The 21,034-nt window shown below is 41.8% G+C and overlaps 1 protein-coding gene across 3 annotated transcripts in view; it reads left to right on the top strand.

Annotated features, from left to right (window-relative positions):
- The window catches only part of LOC149313270 (solute carrier family 4 member 11-like), a 173,952-nt gene that overhangs the window by 86,932 nt on the left and 65,986 nt on the right, over window positions 1-21,034 (top strand). For 2 of the 3 annotated variants that reach the window (XM_089526392.1, XM_089526390.1), the window contains exons 4-6: window positions 13,154-13,200; window positions 16,746-16,977; window positions 18,959-19,040. In XM_089526392.1, coding sequence (XP_089382518.1) covers window positions 13,154-13,200; window positions 16,746-16,977; window positions 18,959-19,040 — 361 coding nt within the window. The remainder of the gene's footprint in view (window positions 1-13,153; window positions 13,201-16,745; window positions 16,978-18,958; window positions 19,041-21,034) is intronic. The other variant, XM_089526391.1, reaches the window with a different exon arrangement.

The raw sequence follows: 21,034 nt of genomic DNA, 5'->3' as shown, positions 1-21,034 counted from the left end.
GGGTATGCTGGGGAAAAGTAGGATGGGTGTGGGATGTAAGGGCCAATTCCAGGCAAGATATACAGAGGCTAAACTTAGCACATTACAATTTGGGGATCGGGTTGGGCGGAAGAATTGCAGAATGCCAGCTCCTTATCATGCTGCTGCTGTGGCCTATGTCTTGTTTTTTCCCCTTCTCTTTGTGCAATCGATTGTGCTATTATTCACCGCTTGGCTATTTGAAAAATTCTTGCAAATACCATTGTTCAGCTCTAGGGAAAACACCCCTTTGGAATGAATAGAAGCTGTGTGTGTATCTTGGTAGGTGCTTTCTCTAGCAGTCTAGGGCCATTTCCCTTGCTGCTTTTAGATGCTCAAAACACAGAGCTCCCATCTTCAATGTCTGTAAAAAATGTAGCAAAGAAAGAAAATTGTATGGAAGATGATGGCTCATTTTGAAGAAGGTAGCACATCTGGAAATGGATCCAGACACGGAGAATCTTTTTTCTGGAAACAGATGAATGCTCCTGGTACGGTGGTCCCTTGTTTTCCTCTGGGGTTTGCTTCCAGGATCTCCTGTGGATACCAAAATCCATGGATGCTCAAGTCCCATTAAACACAATGGCAAAGTAAAATGTCACTCCTTATATAAAATGGCAAAATGAAGGTTTGCTTTCTAGATTTTTTTTTGTGGGGGACAGAAATATTTTCAATCTGTGAATGGTTGAATCCATGGATGCAGAATCCATAGAAATGGAAAGGCGATTGTATTACCATTCCTATATTTCTGAGGAGGGTGGAAGGACACCCTCAGCATGGTGGGCTACTGAGACCACCTTGTCTATATCTGCCATCTTGTCAACATCAGCCGCATTCTGAATTGTGCTTAGTTATGTTGTTTAATTAATTTCTATCCCGACTTAATCCCAATATTGCTTAAAACAGTAGTCAGTAAAATTTTTGTTTTAATTGAACAGTCCCTTAATACAGTGGGCCCTTTATCTGCTGGGATCTGGCTCCAGGACACACACACACACACACACACACACACACGGATACCAAAATCTGTGAATGCTCAAGTCCCATTATATGCAGTGGTGTCCCTTACATAAAATGACAAAATCGAGGTTTGCTTTATGGATTTAAAAACAAAACATTTTCAAGCCATGGATGGTTGAATCCGTGGATGCAGATATAGAGGACTGGCTGTACATTTGGAACAGCTTAAAATACATTAAAACATACAAGTACAACTCACTTCATGCAAACGTTTTTCTATCACTTCAAAACGAAATCAAAGAGGTGCCAATCTAGCTTCCCAAGAGAGGAATGCATGGGAGCAGCCCCTGAGAAGGCTCTCTCCCATGTCCTCACCAACTGCATCCATGAAGATGGTGATACGGAGAGAAAGCCCTGCTCCAAAGATCTTAAGACTCAGACATTCTTTTATAGGACAAAACACTCTTTTTCAAATAGTCTAAACTAAATTTGTATTGGGGACTGTAGCTCATAACCAGCACTTTCAGTTCTGCCCAGAGACAGACCAGTAGCTGATGAAGCTGTTTCGAACAAGGATTCCCTAGAACCAGCTTGGGAAAGTTGCCAGTTCTTGCTGGAGGATCCTAGGACTTGTAGTCTAAAGAAAGTTGGAACGTTTCCATGCTCTGATTCTAGATATGTTTAAGGTTGTTTTCGAGTGTCAGTATAAATGAGCAGTGAGATAGCTATTTTTTATTTGGTTATTTGGTTTATTTGGTGCAGAGGTAGGAACTTCTGATTCAGTTCAAGATGCATATGTCTGGCTTAGAACAGTGGTTCCCAAACTTTGATGCTCCAGATATTTTGGATTTCAGCTCCTAACATTCCTGATTCTTGACCAAGCTGGCTGGGGCTTCTGGGAGCTGAAGTCCAAAACACCCAGAGACCAAAGTTTGGGAACCTCTGGCCTAGAACGATGCTGAGATGCATTATGCATTATGGGACACACCTGTGAAGAAATCTAGAGAGCTGTGAAGTGGCAGGTCCAGTTCTTTCAACTGGGTCAAAGGTTCACTTGTGGTGCATTGTTCGTATTTTTCACATTTATCCACACGATGAATGTAAAGTATTTGTTGTTATCTGCTGTCAAGCTGACCTTGACTTATGACAGCTCTATAAAAGAGAGACCTCCAAGTTGCCCTATCTTCAACCCCCCTGTTCAGGTCTTACAGACTCATTGCTGTGTCTTCTTCAGATGAGTCCATCCATCTGGAATGTGGTCTTCCTCTTTTCCTATTACTCTCCACTTTACCAAGCATTATCATCTTTTCTAGTGAGTCATGTTTTCTCATGATGTGTCCAAACTACAACAGTCTCAGTTGAGTTAATTTGGCTTCTAGGTGGTTTCTAGGAAGAGTTCAGCCTTGATTTGCTCTGGGACCCACTTATTTGTCTTTGCAGCAGGCCATGGCATCCATCCACAGGACACATTTCCAGCCCCACATCTCAAATGAGTTGATTCTCTTCCTATCCACTTTCCTCACTGTCCAGCTTTCACTACTATACGTAAAAATGGGAAAGGCAATGGCACGTAAAGAATATTCACTACTTTTCTTGTCTTTGACAACAAAGCATCTCTTCTCACACTGAGACACTTTGTTGTGGAGATAAATGTTTGGTCCCCTTAACATTTTTGTCATTTCAGGACTTTTTAATGAAAAATTCATTTGTGTGTGGGGACCCCCCCCCCTTTTAAAAATAAAATTTTAATGCAGAAAACATTTTGCACAAAATGCCCTGTTTTCTGCCCAAACCAGTCTTAAACTATGAAAAATAATCAGAAAGACACAAAAACTCTGGCGATCTTGGGAAAATAGTTATTTTTTTACATGCAGGGATGAAATAAGTAAAGATTTCCATCTCTAATCTGCACACCAATAATGATTTCCTTCCCCCGCCTGGGTCTGATGAAGGCATGCCGATCTTTAGGATGCAGTTTTGATAACAAAATGTTAATTTGCAGCAGGGGAAAAATAAAGCTTAAATGCTTCTTACCCTCAATGACTCATATACCAGCCATCTGAACTCTGCTTGGATATGAATTTATGTGGTTGTTAGTGGTTCCTTGTAATAACTCCATACATTTTAATTTCCAGTGTATCGCCTCCATATGCACTGCAAAAAACAGCAGGGTGATTGGAAAATGCAGCATGTTTGGGATTAATTTATGCAGACACACTGTTCAAACAGTGCTGCTGCCACTTATGAAAATGCCCATTAGACTGCTGTTGCAAATTACTGAAATTAGTGATAAATGGATCATTAGAGCATTAATGAAAACATATTCCATTCTCTGACAGCAATCTCAGTGTCATCCAATTTGGCAGCTTGTTTTATCCCTTCTGGATCGCCCACACTTCATAATCCAGACAAGATGCTTTCCTGAAGCTCTCAAGACATTGAAGTGATCAGCTTTCAAAGTCAAAGTTTCTTTTATTTGAACTTTTAAAGTTATTCCCAAGCAAGAACGTCAGAGCAGCCATGTTGAAGTGGGCCAAAAACATAACTTGTCCGGAATGATTTTCCTAACCAGTCAATCCCAGATACCTCAACTATCCACTTTCTCTAACTGCTCATCAATGTATCATAATAATTCAAGACAAAGCTTGGAAAAGTTACTTTTTGGACTGCAGTTCCCAGAATCCCATAGTCACCATGTTCATTGGCCTTGTTGACTGGGTGGTTTTTGAAGTTGTAGTAAAAAGGTATTTTTTCCAGGCTCTGATCAGAACTAAGTTGCTAAACTGGAAAGCTCCATGTAGTCCCTTCACGGACGATGGCTAAGATTCTACACTGCCATCTACATTTCCTAACTTTACGAATCCATTGCTACCTTGCTTTGCAACAAAGCCCTGTTAGTGAATTGCAAAGATGCACATCAAGGAAAAATGCGCCAGCACTTCCTAACCAGGATCATAAATGCCCATTGAGTATCAGTTTATGCCACATAAATCACTCCATTGGCTGCCATTGCACAACAGACACCTGTGCTGCCACTAGATAAATAAGGACACACAGCACTATTCAATTCAATTTTGTCTACACATGAGGCCATTTACAAATACTGTGAACCTCTTGTATCCTCTGGGGTTTAGTTCCAGAATCCCCCATGGGTACCACAATCTGTGGCTGCTCAAGTCCCATTAAATACTGTGGCATAGTAAAATGGTTATTCACAGGATAATGACTCTTGTGGTAATCTCATTGTAATTGCGTTTTTGCACAATTTTCTCAGGTTAATCACTATATAAAGTCCCAGTTTTCCCCCTGTGTGATAAACTCCTTAGAGGTTTCTAGGAGAGACATTCACCCCGAATAACAGAACTACAACAGTCACAACATTGGATGCAAAAGATTGGTCTGTGACTCTACTATCATCACCTTTATTGTCCGGTGTGATTTTTTAAAACTGTATTTTGCCTAATGAAGAAGTCAGTGGAGCTTTGAAAGCCCACATGATATACAGTGGTCCCTTGATGTCCGTTGGGGTTTCGTTCCTAGACACACACACACACACACACACACACACACACCGGATACCAAAATCCGTTGATGCTCAAATCCCATTATGTACAGTGGCAAAGTAAAATTGTGTCCCTTAGATAAAGTGACAAAATCAAGCTTTTGGAATTTATAATATTTAAATATTTAAAATGTTTTCAAGCTGTGGATGCTTAAATGTGTAGATAAAAAAAATCTGTGGATACGGAGGGTTATGTGTATTATGTGCATTTTGGTTGGCCAATTTTCAAAAAGACACTCTTTTGTGGATTTTGGATTTTGTTGTATATTGCTGAATCACCTTTCTTAGTGTGTAAAGGGCTACAAAAGCATCCTTGGGGCCATATGGGGTCCTGGGGCCACAGCTTGCCTATCCCTGCTATGCAGGATGTAAGCTTTCTCCCCTTTAAGACAATGGCGGCTTGTTGGCTGACGTCTCTGGGAACACTTAAATATAACAGGCTCATCAAGTGGGTACTATAAAATGAAATAAAAATGCTGTTCTCTTATTAATAATGAGGTCTAGAAAGCGTGCCCAGTGCCTCAAGGTATTTGAATGCATATACAGACTGCAAGCGCAATAAATCTCACATGCTTGCTGTTTTAAAACTGTCAGCTTGCTAGGCTCTGGCGTAAATCCACTTGTTGGAAAAGATGCTCTTGCATAATTTCTGAGAGGCAAAAATGATGAATTGGGGACAAGAATTTGGAATGTGCTAATGACAGAGGGGTGCATCATATCATATATCATAGCATAGGAAGTACAGATTGAGCACAAGAACCAGCGTGGTGTAGTGGTTTGAGCGTTGGAAAATGACTCTGGATACCAGGAATCGATTCCCCACTTGACCAAGGAAATCCACTGTGTGACCTTGGGCAAGTCATACTTTGTCAGTCTCAGAAAATCCCATGGCCTTAGAGTCACCCTAAGTTGGAAATGACTTGAAGGCACACAATAACAGCAAATAGCTTGAATATCCCTCATCTGAAAAGCTTGGAACCAGAAGTGTTTTGGATTTTTTTCAGATTTCTTTTTTAACAGCAGCAGCAGCAACAACAACAATGTCTATAATATGTAAAGCAACGTTGCTGTTGTTGTTATTAAAAAGAAAACCGAATCTGTTTCAAAATATCTTTCCACCAAAGCGCGGAACATCAAACGTATATAATCAAAAACGGACGATAAAACACAACAGTATAAAATGCTAAAATGCTAACATAATATGCTAATATACTAGCTAATATACTTGCTAATTATATGCTAGTACATATATTTTGGCTTCTCCATATGCTTTCATGTACCTGCTAACTGTATATTTCCTGATAGGAGCTGTTTCTCAGTATGTCTCTTGAAAGATGCTGAACATCTGTGCTTGAAGTCAGAAACAACCACGCAACAAGTCTATAACATTTTTTCTTTTTCTTTTTTTACTGACTCGTGATTTAGTGCAAAGCCAGTCGGAAAGCAGGATGTGGCTTTGTTCACGACAATAATGGGGCCGAAATTTACACTTTTAACACTTCTACATGCCGGTTTATGGGGATTGTTCCACCCTGGACAACAATAGCTCATTCCTAGATACCAAATCAACAGTTTCCTGAAAGGCGCTCCAGACGAACGCCTGAACATACACATGCACACATATGCAACCTGCCTGGCGGCTTGTCTAGCAAAACAAGAGCTTCCCGAAGGATGCTTTTGAGCCCCTGTGAAGACCGTTTGTTTAAAGGGGGTGCAAGGAAAAGCTCAAGAGAAAGTCCACTTTGGTGGCGCCAAGGAATTCCACGGAGAACTCCCATCCAGAGACAAGCGGTCTGGGGTTGAATGGGTATCATTCCACACACAATGGCTGCATTTCCTCACATTAATGCCGAAGTCCTTTTTATGTCGCCAGGCACAATGCCGACCCCATGATCTTCATCTGATAAAACCTATTTTAGAAACCTGATGTCAAGGGTGGGAGGTGGGCCACTTAGACCTCCATACAGCTAAGAGCGGAAAATAGATGCACCAATTGTGTTCCTGATAGGCTTGGCCTCTGCGTGAGCTTCCTGGATTTTCTGAGTTCCCCATTTTTTAAGAAAAGAAATGGTGTTTAGAAACTTCATTTTTGCCCCACCTTCAGAATATTGGTGCACAATTGATGTGTGTTTAGATAGGAGGAAATAGGATTCATTCCAGGATTTGTGTGCCAAGAGGACTGTGAATGAACAAGGAAAAGGGGTTTGCTTGTTTCTTTATGTATTTAAAGTATTTCGACATCGCCTCCCAAGCGTATCTGGGAACACTTTTAAGATTAATTGATGTGTTTGAGGATGTGCTCTCATGGATTTCAAACCCTTCCTGCTTTTCTTTTTCTGCTGCAAAAGACTAACCGATGTGCATTTTATCACACACAAAGTATGGATTTTTTTGTACATGTGTATCCTAATGTGTGCACAATACATACATCCCCCCTTTTGATGAAAATCAATTTTTTTGTTTGGATTTTTGAAACATGCCCATTTTTGGTCTTGCACATTTTTCTAATATACCTTATTTATCTATGGATCACCAGCATTGAGGCCATGCTATTGAGAACGCAGCTGCGCTGGGCAGGACACATTTCTAGGATGGAGGACCATTGCCTCCCAAAATTAATACTCTGCAGTGAACTCTTGCCTTTCTCCCCAAATGGGATCCAAGGCAGCTTTTTTTCTCATGTACACATGGTTGTGTATACAATTTTTCATTACTGAATCTCACCATGAGTTGAAGAAGTCAAGATGCACTTTGCTGTTTTGGGGAGTTGTTGAGAAGGAAAGGTCAGAAAGGATAAAATAAGGTAGAACTCTTCTGTTGAGCAAAAGTATCTTTGTGCACAGAAAAATGTGCAAGCTGCGAAATTATTAAGATCCTAGGAATCTCAAGGAAACACAGATTAAGCATTTCCAGAACATTTTGACCTTACCATCGACTAAACTGGTGCTGTCAACTAATAACAATCACAATTGGAAATGTAAGGGAAAGGTTCAACATGAATAATTAGGATTTGGTGCTTGCTTGGTAATTTTCCATTACGGCTTACTGGCTGTTGTTTATTGTTTGGTTAAAATATATCCCATATATTTCTGTGGATTGTTACATGTTGTAAGCTGTTTCTGGTTAGATCTTCCAAAACTGTAAGTACTGTACAGTGGGCCCTTGGCATCTGCTGGGGTTTGGTTCCAGGACCCCCCCATGGTCCTGTGGATATTCAAATCCCATTAAATACAGTGGCATAGTGAAATAATGTCCCTTATATAAAATGCCAAAATCAAGGTTTGCTTTGTCGGAATTTATATATATATTTGGAATATTTTCAAGCTATGGAGAGTAGAATCTGTGGATAAAGATGTGAAGAGGTGACTGCAATGATCAGATGCGTATTTGCTTCAGTACCAGATTGCTGGACAGTTGGACCAGCATGTTGTTAAATACAGTTGGCCATGGTAAACCCTCTCCCCTTCCTGAAATAAATCTTGTCTCCATAAGTCAGAAGCAACTTGGGAGGCACACAACAACAAGGTTAGGGTTGCCAGAGTGACAAGACAGCTCTTGGGCCTCCTTTGAGTATTCTTTGTGTAAGAAAACCCTATGAAATTCATGGGCTTGCCATAAATTGAGAAGCACATACACTCAAATACAGAAGTGGGAATTCTGCTGAAGTTGCCTTCACCATGAAAGTGTAGAATTTTGAGTGTTTAATCTGGGAACCCTAAGGACAGCCATGCATTTGGGGGGATGCATAGAAATTTGGGACTTCCCCCCCAGATTGAATGGAGGAGGAAGCAGGTCCTTTGGGATGGAGCGGTGGTGCTGGGATGTAGTGATGATAAAAAGAAGCCTTCCATGGTTTAGAAAATTGAGTCTTTCTGTTGTTCTGCTCAGGGGCAGGTTAGACAGCTGTGGTCCAGGCGAAGTAATCACAAGCTGGTTGTGTTGATGAGAAAGCAGAAAGGGTTCATTGCTTTAGAGAATTGGTAACAGGAATAAGCCTGGCATTTCAACGGATGCAGTCGGAACAGAGTGCAGAAGAGCACAGCAAGGGATTCGGAAGGGTAACAAGAATGTTATTAAATTTCCACACCTCCTTAAACAAAGGACAGAACATAGTTTTCCAGACACCCCCAAAAGCTCTCTCTCTCTCTCTCTCACACACACACACTCTCTTCCCATTGCTTGAAATTGCATATTCTCTCCATGTAGATTTCAGACCTGTTTTCTCACTGCCTCACGCTCTTTACCTGAAATGAAATAATTCCAGCAATCAACAGCACACTAAGCAAAAATCTTAACGGATTCCCAGTGAGGTAATCTAGAGCACAAAGGAGGCAAAGGAAAAGCCATGCACATTTCAGTGCAATTAGATTCAGGTGGAAGTTATTTTCATATTTTAAGCAAATTGCCCATTTGTATTTTACTTTCGCAGCTAGGAAGAGCTGGCTCATTTGTATGTAGGAGACAATGAGAAGGCCCTCTCCCTGATTCCCACCAAATGATGCTGAGAAGATGGTGGAACAGTGAGAAGGACCTCTCCAGAGGCTCTTAGCTTCCTGATGGACTCATAAAGGAAGATTGTTGTTTGTTGTTGTGCGCCTTCAAGTCATTTCTGACTTATGGCTGCCCCAAGGCAAACCTATCATTGGATTTTCTTGGCAAGATTTTTTCAGGGGGCGCTTGCCCTTACCTTCCCAAAGTCACCCAGTGAGAAGTCGAAGGCTTTCATGGCCGGCATCCATAGTTCTCCGAAGATGCCAGCCACAGATGCTGGTGAAATGTCAGGAATAAACTCTGCTGGAACATGGCCACGTCACCCAGTGAGTTTCCATGGTCAAGTAGGGACTTGAACTCTGGTCTCCAGAGTCCAACATTAAACCACTACTCTACACTGGCTGCCCATAAAGGGAGACATTAGAATCACAGAATCATAGAGTTAGAAGAGACCCCAAGAGCCATCCAGTCCAACCCCATTCTGCCATGCAGGAAATCACAGTCAAAGCATCCCCGACAGATGGCCATCCAGCTTCTGTTTAAAGACCTCCAAGGAGGGAGACTCCACTACACTCCGAGGGAGAAGTGTCTTCCACTGTTGAATGGCCCTTACTTTCAGGAAGTTCCTCCTAATGTTGAGATGGAATCTTTTTTGCTGTAGCTTGCATCCATTGCTCCGGGTCCTAGTCTCTGGAGCAGCAGAAAACAAGCTAGCTCCCTCCTCAATGTGACATCCCTTCAAGTATTTAAACAGGGCTATCGTATCACCTCTTAACCTTCTCTTCTCCAGGCGAAACATCCCCAGCTCCCTAAGTTTCTCCTCATAGGGCTTCATAGTTTCCAGACCCTTCACCCTTTTAGTCGCTCTCCTTTGGACACGCTCCAGTTTCTCAATGTCCTTTTTGAATTGTGGTGCTCAGAACTGAACACGGTATTCCAGGTGGGGCCTGACCAAAACAGAATAGAGTTGCACTATTACATCCCTTGATCTAGACACTATACTTCTATTGATGCAGCCTAGCATTGTCCTTCAAATAGCCTGGACCCAAATGATATAGCGCTTTATCACCAACATTTCTAATTGTGCCAGAAAAATAATGGACCAGCAGTCAATGGAGCTGTTGCAAGAAAGGAGTTGTGTGCTTCCCTAGTTAACAATTTGGGCATTCAATGCATTTAGGGTTTCTTTTTAAGTTAAGGGAGGAAATTGACTAGTATGAGAACAGAATATGGTAGGATTCTAGGTTGATGGTGGGCATTGGTGGACCCACGGAATAAACTTTACAGGGCAGTGACTATGCATCTATTTTCCATGCAAATGAACGGAAGTCCCATTCCTGGAAATTGCAGTAAGAGCTGGTAAAATGTGTAGTCTGAAATTCTGGAGAGATGGTAGTAGTCAGTGTTGACAGTACTGAGCCACATTGTCCAGTAGTTTGACCTCAATATAAGACCAGCTTCTTATGCGCTTGTGTTGCTGAATCTTGAATGTTCAAAACTGCCCCCATTGACTTAATTGAACGAAGCTTCTGCCCTTGATTAATCTTTGGATTAAACCTTTGTAGCACTAATCAAACTGTTTTGATCCAGCCATGAATCAAAATTAGCCTGAAACAGGTTGGCCTCCTTAATGTTTGATCTTTACACCCCAAAGGTCATCTTGTCCAAGTTTTCCAATAAATCTCATGCCTAAGCCAGCGCATAATTATACTCACAGGATGGGCATTTTGCCATTCTGGTTACAAGGAAGCTTTTGATTTATTGGCCAAGTCCCTCTCCATTTCTTGTATGTTGCAACTAATTGTTTGCATATTTGTACTGAATTTGTTTCATGGTAGCAAAGAGAATGAAGGATGTGTCCAGTGATGGGCAAGAAGAAAAGAAGGGGGTTAGCAACGCTGCAGTCCTAAGCATATTTTATTCCGTAATGGTTAGCCCAGGGTGAGGACATTTTGACTGTAAGCTTGATGAATATCTGCCAGGAACCCATGGGAATTTATACACAGTCCCAGAAGTTTAAAAATAAATGAATAAATGCAGTAGGTGAAGTCAGAATCATGTTTGTTTTTGTGGAATTACCAGCATGCTATGAATCTTGAAATTGGGCATAATGTAGTGCTACAAGGAGACTCTGAAAGTAGGTTTGTCTTGCTCCAGTGTGCCATGCAAAGTGATTTACTGTCCGGAACACAATAGTTAGCCAGCTGGTAACAACCTCTGCAGTTACTTAGTCAGTGCTTTAGGAAATTGCATGGAAGCAGCCTTCCTCCTCATCTCTGGCACAAGAACTTTGTTAAATAAGAAACAGTGGGTTTCCATGGCTGAGTGGGGATTTGAACCCAAGTCTCCCAAACTCCCAGTGCAATACTCAACTACTACACCAGGGCCTTGTTTGCACAAACTAAAGAAAATATCTTCTACCCATCTTCTCAACGGAGAGTCCAGAAGATGCACAGCTCAGACGCCAGTTCTGGTGCAAACATACCAGACAACATCTGGCCTGTTCTACACCAGAACTGAGTATACACCCATTATAATGTATTTTAAAAATTTGCCTTTTGCTCTGGATTTTCTCAGAAGATCCAGAGCCCTCTGTTACAGCTGTTTGCATTTGCATCCCTCTGTGGTGTCTGGAGCCATAGCAGCAATACACTCATTCTGAGGTCAAAAAGAGGCACCCAGCCAGAGCAAGCAATGCACTGTTGTGGGTGGTGTAGGACATGTGTATGAATAGCCGCCCAGTGTTGGAATGGAGGGCCCCAGGTAATGGGGTGGTGGTGTTGGGGCAGTTTGGGGCTAGGATATTCTGGGCTACTCCCAAAGTATTCTGGCCTGTGCTTTGTATTACCCAAACAACAGGTGCGGGGACTGGGGGGCGGTCCCCACCAGTATCAGCGATACTTCAAATGTTGAGAAAATGAACTTTGCAAGAAGCCTGGGTAACCTTTGGACCGTATGCAACAATATATAGCAGTACTAACTGGGAGGACTCCAGGTTTTGAGTGAATTGAGAAAATTTTATTTAGAAAAATGCAAGGTGCAATCACATATATGCAAGATAGCAATTCAGGCAGACTCAGCATACAAAGCTCAGGATGGAGAATTTGGGCTGGGAACATAGCAGGGGATAGGCAGAGATAGCTTGGCTTAGTGCTTTTGGGTGCGAAGAGATCTCTTGTCTTAAGTTTTGAGAGGAAATGCAGATTACCCGGAGTAAGAAAGGAGCAGTTTAGATTTGATCATTTTGTTTCCCTGGATGTACACATGCCTTGGGGAAAACTACCTCTGAGCATTCCTTGCCTCCTTGTCTAAGAAAGCCTTATGAAATTCATAAGGCCCACCATAAATTGACAGTCAACTTAAAGACACATACATACACACATGTACCTATTTGGATTATATGTATTTGTCAGTTTGCATTGATGTTTTGTATTTCTATCTGGCTAATTTGTTGTACAGTTGTATTGCAGAGTTTTACATTTGCATTACTCCAGTATGTGTGTCTTTAGTATATATTTAGTATAAGGCTCAGTGTTGTTTGTTGTTTTACTTGTAAAACATCTTGTACATTGATGGTGCTAAACACATAAAGAAATAACTTTGTTAAATGTATTTAGCTTCCATTTATCATAAGCAAAGAGTACCTGCACTTCCAGTAGGTCCTAGAATTAGGTTCAGTGCTTGGAAGTAACATATTACAAGTGATGCCATACAAGTACCATTGCATGTTAAAATGTCACTCTTGTGAAGAATGTTACCAATAGTGATACAGGTTGAGTATCCCTTGTCTACAAGTCCCAGAATTCCATAGGATTGAGCCATGGCAGTTAAACCAGTGTGAAACTGCATTAATTGAGTAGTGTAGATGGAGCTTAGGACTCTTCGAGACCAAGATTTGATTTCCCATAGAGGAAGTGTATGCAGAATCCATGGATATGGAAGCCCGACTGTGTTTTTAAATACAGTAGTTGCTTTCTAAATCTGGTTGGGACCAATATCACATTTCAGATGCGACAGCCAGAATTTGAAATACCGTCAAACTTGAAAATAGTCACAAAGCTTGTTTCCCTGGCCATTGCTTACTGCGTACCTACAATTGTAACTTCTGTCTTCTTTTTCCAGCAGAAAGCGAAAGCACTGGCTGCGTTTTATTACACACATCGAGAAAAGTAAGTGTAATGGTGTTTTGTTTTGTTTTTAATGAACTTCCCTTTAGTAGCCTTGCAGCATATATATTTTGCAGACATTTGCATGGACCAAAGTTTCCTCACCTAGTGGCTCCATCCAAAGAGCACCAAGTTGCAGAAAGCTTGCCTTTCACTCAAACTAGGTTAGGCATATCTACCTGTCTCTGGATATATTTATTTTTCCAAACTTAAGTGTCTGAAGTTCTTTGCTCTTGGCTTTACTGTATTGTCACGGAAATTGCTGATCTTAACTTTCTGGATCATTTTCGCCTACAATGAAATCCCTTACAAAAAGGCAAGGCACTCTCCTCTTGCACCTGAAGCGAATAATCTGCAAAGCATGGAAGATGGCTTGCTAATTCTCCAATTCAGTGCAATTAACCTGAGAATAAAAATGAATCCACACTTCAAAAATAATGCAGTTTAACACCATTTTAACTGTCACAGCGCAGTGCTATGGAATTCTAGGATTTGTACATTTGTGAGATTTGTAGCCTTCACTGTCAGAGAGCTCTGGTGCCACAGCAAACTACAAATCCTAGAATTCCATAGCATTGAACCATGGTAGTTAAAGTGGTGTCAAACTGCATTATTTCTGTGGTGCAGCTGAGGCCATGGAGATATAAACACATTTTATTTTTAGCTTAAAATTCAGGTACAGTTGACAACTGCTTAGGCCAAGAGTGAGAACTAATAGTACTTAGTGTATTATTTCTGCAGTGCAGATGAAGCCTTGGAAACGGTACCATCTCTCCAAAACAAGGATGAAGCCGTGACAGATAAAGTAGTGTTAAACCCCTGCAGAATTTCCAGGTGCAATGTATAGGAAAGATTTCTTAATTAGGTTACATTTCTAGGTTCAGAATTTTAGATAGCTCCAGTAAAATGTAGACTAAACCCCAGAGCAAGTTTACTGGTCCATTACATGGGAGACATCAGCTGCCACTGTCTGCCTTGCATTTCATAGCTCCAAATAACTGAGTTTCTTAATAGATAATTCTCATTTCATCAGACCCTTGAAGCCAGATCCTGGCAGGGCTTAGGCTGGGCGAGCAGATAATTTATTTACTGATTTCTATACTCTAACTATACCCGCATTTTGCCCTCTGCGCCTGTCATGACTTGGGTGGCAATTACCGTATGATGATTGTAAAGGAAAGTTAAATTTCCTGTTTCACAAAGGCTGGTGCCAGCTTTCCAGTCTGACAGATTAAAAACCAAGCTTTCTAAAGCTTTAATCTCATCCTGATCCAATGGCTGCCACGTAGCCTCTGGAAGGGGGTGATAACCTTTGATGTATATTGTCACCTCTTCGCGTATCCCAGGCCCTTCCTTTCCCAATCAGTCAAGTCAACTATGCGCAAGGAATGTGCAAAAAATCCTGTAATACCCATACCTGAGTAGCTCCATCATTTGGGTGGAGAGGAAGTGTGCCTTGATCCTAGCTGGTATTCAGGACTTGCTCATTACCTTCCAGGGTGGAGCTGGCCAAACAACTTGGTTGACAAAGCCCATGAGAATTCTCATTCAAGCCTTGTGATGTAAGGGAAAAGCAGAACATCCTAAAAAAAGTCAATGAACTCATGCCTGGGCTTTTTCATCCTTGCTAACTTGGATCAAGCATTGATCAGAATGGGGACTGCAGTCAAGAGATAAGAAGAAAACTAGGAATGGGAAGGGCAGCCATGAGTGAGCTAGAAAAGATCCTAAAGAGCAAAGACAGCCAACTGAGCACTAAAGTTAGGATCATCCAAGCCATGGTGTTCCCCTTCACTATGTAGGAATGTGAGAACTGGACAATGAAGAAAGCTGATAGAAAAAAAATTCAATTCATTTGAGATGTAGTGCTGGAGAAGAGTGCTGTGGATACCGTGGACAGCCAAAAAGACAAATAAATAGATCCTAGAGTCTGAAATACCCATAGAAGCCAAGATGGTCAAATTGAGGTTGTCACGCAGATTGAGAAAGCATGACTCTTTGGAAAGATAATCATGCTAGGAAAGATAGAAGGTAGCAGGAAGAGAAGAAGACTGCACACCAGATGGATCGACTCAATCAGGGAGGTCATGGGTATGAATCTGCAAGACTTAAGCAAAGCAGTGAGAGATGAGGGTCTTGGAGATGTCTCATCCACAGGGTCACCATGAGTTGAGGTTGACTCAAGGGCAGTTAACAACAACAAAGAGGCCACCAGAGCTGTAGAAACTGAGTTCAAGTTGGCATTGGAAACAATTTTGGGTGCAGTCAGAAACGGGTAGAAATGGGCCAGTTCTGATTCTAGCTCCAAAATAAAAACTTACAATATTACAATAATGTATTTCCCTTATATAGTAATAGCAAGTACATTTCTATACCTTTTATGAGTCCACTTAAGCATTCCCTAAGCGGTTTACAATGTGTGAGCTAATTGGACCCAACAAGCTGGGTACTCATTTTAGTGACTTCGAAAGGATGCAAGCCTAAGCTGAGCTTGAGCACTTGGCTGGTATTGAACTTGCAACCTTGCGGTTTGTGAGTGAGTGGCGGCAATACAGCCATTTAACCACTGCGCCACCAGGGCCCCTGGTGGATAATAAAATATACAGTGCGCCTGCATCATACGCGGGCGCATTATACACTGCTTTCAGCATACGCTGAAAGCAGTGGCAGAAGGAGTGGCGGTATGCGTTGGAAGAAACATTGGCGTGTGCGCCCATGGTGCACCCATGGTGCGCGCACGTCGCCGCTGCCCCACACCTCCGCGAACACGATCCCCATTACTTGTAATGGGGATCGAGCATACGCATTATTTCTTTTACGTGGGGTGTGTGTGTCTGGAACGGATCCCCGTGTAACAGAAGGGAGTACTGTATTATAAATATTATTTTATGCATTTTTTGTTGTTGTATGCCTTCAAGTCATTTCCAACTTATGGTGATCCTAAGGCCTATCATGGGGTTTTCTTGGCATTTATTCAGAGGAGGTTTGCCATTGCCTTCCCCTGAGGCTGAGAGCATGTGACTTTCTCAAGGTCTTCCAGTGGGCTTCATGACTGAACAGGGACTTGAACCCTGATCTCCAAAGTCGTAGTCTAACACTCAAATCATGCTGGCTCCCTTGAAAAAATATACTTAAATGCCTAGCTTGTTGCATGCAGGTTGAATCTCCCTTGTCTGAAATTCTTGGGACGAAAAGTGTTTTGGATTTCAGATATTTTTTATTTTATTTTGGAATACCTGTACAGTTGCCCCTCCTAACTCGCGGATCTGAGATCCGTGCCCTTGAATATCTGTGGAGGGGCGACCTCCGCTATTTCCAGTGGTGCGCGCACCTGGGCCACGTGCATGAAGACACACCCCATTCAAACCTATGAAGCTTGGATATGCGCGACCTGGATACTGGATACTAGAGAGACTCAACCTATGTTTACTTTCCTAGGAATTTGGGGAAATTTTCTGATTCAGAAACGTTAATCAAATAAATCATTTTATGTTTAGTCAGTCTAAGTAGCCTGAGCAATTTCTGTGTTGCTGTTGCTTTTCACGCAGTACCTAAAATTAAAGAATTTTGAGGAGGAAGTCCGAGCCCACCGGGACCTCGATGGATTCCTGGCCAGAGCCAGTATCATCCTAGATGAGACGGCAACCTCTCTGGACGATGTCTTGCGGGAGATGTTGAAACACTTTGCCGAAGACTCTGACAACGCAGAGCCAAGCTGCAACTTTGACAAAATCATGAGCACTTTATTCACCGATTCAGGAACCCCCAGAGAAGGGAACGGTAAGATCAAGGCTCAGTCTCTCTATCTGTCTAAGCTGAACCCTATGAAGCTTGTGCAAGGTGGCTTTCTGATAACGTTGCCATCTCTTTGGTATTAATTCCACAAAGATTACAGCTGCTATCTGAAGGATTCTGGCAGTTGTAGTCCAAGAACTTTTATCACATATGGTTTTTTAAACTGCCATAAAAATTCAGTAAAAGCGCCTGTAGTGAATATTCTGCCTTGGAGAGTGATGGAGTCTCCTTCTTTGGAGATTTTTAACTGACTGAATGGCCATCGGTTGTGAGTGCTTTGTTTGTGTATTCCTGCATGGCAGCGGGTTGGACTGGGTGACCTTTGGGGTCTCTTTCAACTCTGTGATTCTATGATTCTATCACACAATGCCATCTCCCTCCCATCACTGCCTTATCTTTCAATTATTGTTAGCCTGCACCTTGCCATTGATAGGGAATCCCTGTCAATAAGCTCTCAATTGCATTAGTTGTCAAGTGTGGTAACTTATCCTGTTGCAGTTCCGGAATAGTGTGGTTATATAGCTTTAGTGTCTCCTCCTTTTCCCTTTTGGTATTCCAGAATACCCCAGATTTTTATTCTTTTGCTTTCTTTTATTTTTTTTAAAACCATGGAGTTTAAAACTACAGAGTTAGCATAACTCTGGGATTGCATTAAAAACACACACACAGAGACACCCTTTCCTAAGTTTAAATGATCGTGGCAAGAATGGTAGTGTTGTGATAAAGTCCTTTCCCAAGTTATGCAAAGTCTTTATGTCATCATCCATGTCTGAGTCATGTGTAGCCAAGGTGGGTGTTATTTCTTCTAGAACCAAAATTTAAAATATTCATACGTCATTCTGCATCTCAGCATTTTTGCATTTATAGTCTTTATAAACTTCACCAGCCCAGTGTTTCTCAGCCCGTTTCCTAGAGAACACCCGAGTTACAAATGTGCAACTAAGAACTAATCTGCACTGTAGAATTAATTCAGTTTGACACTGCTTTAGCTGCCATGGCTCATTGCTATGGAATTTTGGGATTTGTGATTTCTCTATCAGGTGCCACAACAAACTATAAATCCCAGGATTCCAAAGCAAAGAGTAATGGCATATAAAACAGTATTGAACTGCATTAATTCTGCAGTGTGAGCAGCAGCCTAATTGATGTATTTCAGCACAGGCAGCTTCTTTTTCAAAATAGCTCTGTGAATCCCCAGTATATCATTTTCTCTCTGAATTCTTCAGCCTATCACAGTCTCTTGTGCATACTTTTGGATTTGGTCCAAGTGGCTCTTCATGACTTTTCACATTGCTGTTCAACAAGAACTTGCAGAACCTTGTATGGAGCTGGCAATGAGAACAAAGCCCCCGTTCACACTACACAATTACAGCGCTATGATTTTGCTTTAACTGCTGTGGCTGCATCTTGTGGAGTCCTGGGGTTTGTAGTTTGATGAGGCATTAGAACACTTGGACTGGAATTTCTAAATACAGTGTGCTCTCCACATTCACTGGGGTTGGAGCACAGAACCACTGTGAAATTGGAAAAACCACAAACAACAAATGCACTATTTTTTAACCTGAAAGAATAGGTAGCACTAAAACTCTGCCATGTGAAAGAGTCTCGGATCTCACCTTCCAGGGAAACTTGCCTAACCATCTTTACCGCATTGAACATTTCCTCCTTCTTTTTTCTCGAATTTTTCTGATTATTTGTAAAGTAAGGGGGGTGGGTGGGTGGGACTGCAATGGTTCTTTCAATGATAGCATATCATTGATAGTAATGCTTTAAAAATAATTTCATCTTCTGTGCTAAGTTACACAACAGGTGAAATAATGCAAGAGCAACCAGTGCTCTTTTTAAAAAAGCTTAGATAATAGTATTTGAGTGAACCTGTAGACAGACAATAGAGATGAAGGTCTATTTGTGATGGTTCTTGAATGCAATTGGGAGTTTCTTTCTTTCTCTCTTTCTTTTTCAACAGTTCACCTCTTGTCAGATACAATTCAGGGTGTCACAGCAACAGTCACTGGAGTACAATATCAGCAGTCCTGGCTTTGTATCATGTAAGTACTGTATAATTTAGTCTCCGCATCTCAGTACAAATTCTTTTTTCATTCTATGTTAAGACTTCTTATGTTTCTGTGTTCCCTCACCCCATTCTTTTCTCATTGTGTGCAATAGGAAAAGTGAACAAATCTTTTATCTATCTAAAAGGACTATGTTTTTGTTGGGGGCTTTCAGTCAACTCCGACTTACAGCTATCATGTTGTTGTTGTTGTTGTTGTCGTTACTGTATTTATATCCTGCCCTTTTTTGCCAGTTCTAGGACACACACTGAGTTTCCATGCTAAGCGGGGACTTGAACTCTGGTTTCTCGAGTCCTAGAGCTGAATGCACAGACCAAAAGACCCATGTTCCCCATAACTGGTATCGTCCTGGACAGACAATGCAAGCCATTCGCCCCTGTCTGGGGTCAGCCAGTCTGGATGCCAATCCAGTGGTTCTGGACCAAAGGGCCATTGTTCTGGTTCTTATATTAAAACTAGTTTTTTGTAGCTGAGTTTCTTGGAAATTCTGCTATGACAGCTGGCAGACCGGATGGCTCTGTGCACCTTATTCCTGCTGCCACCATTGCATTCTCTTTGCAGGTCCCAGTCGCATCTTATGACATTTTGTGCATATAGTGTTTGCCTTTGTTGGCAAAAACTATACTTGGGAAATAAATTATTTGCTTTATGAATTTCTTCCCTGCCACGAAAATGATGCAGACGCTGTTCATAATCCTTTTCAATAAATATTTCTTATGGTGCTCAGGAATTCGAACCTTCTGAAGTGCTGGTTTGGATAGGTTTCTTTCCAAGAAAGTCCCCTTTATTTTATCACAAATCTATGTTGTTGGTGTTGTGTTTGCCTTCTGGATGGTCTGCTCTGAGGACAAAGCATGTGCCAGGGCAAATCAGAAATGGAAGTGAATCACAGCTGACATGTGTATGCCAGGAGAGAGGGAATGGACTGAAATGGCATGATTTTTTTTCATCCCAGAAACAGCAAGAAAAGCAGCAGCAGGACTAGGATTTTTAAGGCAGCATTAACTCCTAGAAAGGAGATGGAGACAACTGGCAAGGATGATTTCTAGATTAAGCAAGAACAAGGAAAGATTCTCTTGCATAAAGGCACATACCTCAGGACAAACTGTATCCCAGTGTCTGAACCAAATGTAGATTTCCGTTGTGTTGTGGCTTTAGCAAAGCTATAGAGCAGGAGTGGGGAACTTTGTCTTCCTTTCTCAAGGGCTCCTCATGCCCACACGGAATTTGTTAGGGACCCATATGGGGCAGGGGTAAAGCCAAGAGGGTGCATGGAGTCACAGCTGAAAGCGTGCCAGGAGCCAGCATCCCAGTCTTGCTCTTTCTCTGCCCCCTCTCTCTGTGCATCACCCTTTTCTTGTTCTCTCTCTTTCTGTGCCAGTCCCATTATCCTCACCTTGCCTCTTATGTACACAGTCTGTCTCTGCATCATCCCTCTCCTCTCTCCTTTTCTCTCTCCATCACCTTTTCCCCTTTTCTCATCTTTCTCTTTCTCCCTCTCTCCCCCCTCTGTCTCTGCATCCACCATTTCTCTTCCTCCATCTCCCTTTCTCTTCTCTCTTTGCCTTTCTCCTTGCACCCCTTTTTTCTCTCCATTCTCTCTTCCCCTTTCTTTCTGCACACTCTTTCCTCTTCTCTCTCTGCATCCACTTTTCTCTTTCCCCCTGTCTCCCTTTCTCTATGCATCTTTCTTTTCTTTTCTTCTCATTCTTTCTCCCTGCATCCCCTTTTCTCATTTCTCTATCTCTCCCCCTTCTCCCTTTCTTTCTGTGCCCCCTTTCTCTCTCTCTTGTAGCACCTCTCATTTCTCTTCCTGCTGCCTCCCTTTCTCTCTTCATGACCTTTTCTTTTCTCTCTCCTCTTAGGAGTTTATCAGACAAGGGAAATTTGAAGTATAATCCAATGGCAATCTGAACGCAATCATGGGGTTTAACATTATTGCGTGATAACCCACTACACACAAATTCAGG

The sequence above is a fragment of the Sceloporus occidentalis genome, unplaced genomic scaffold (genome assembly GCF_023333645.1).
Source record: "Sceloporus occidentalis isolate IW3139 unplaced genomic scaffold, rSceOcc1.0.p SCAF_5, whole genome shotgun sequence".
Classification (NCBI taxonomy): domain Eukaryota; kingdom Metazoa; phylum Chordata; class Lepidosauria; order Squamata; family Phrynosomatidae; genus Sceloporus; species Sceloporus occidentalis.
Note: the sequence above shows the minus strand (reverse complement) of the source record. Positions and strands in the feature narration are given on the sequence as shown.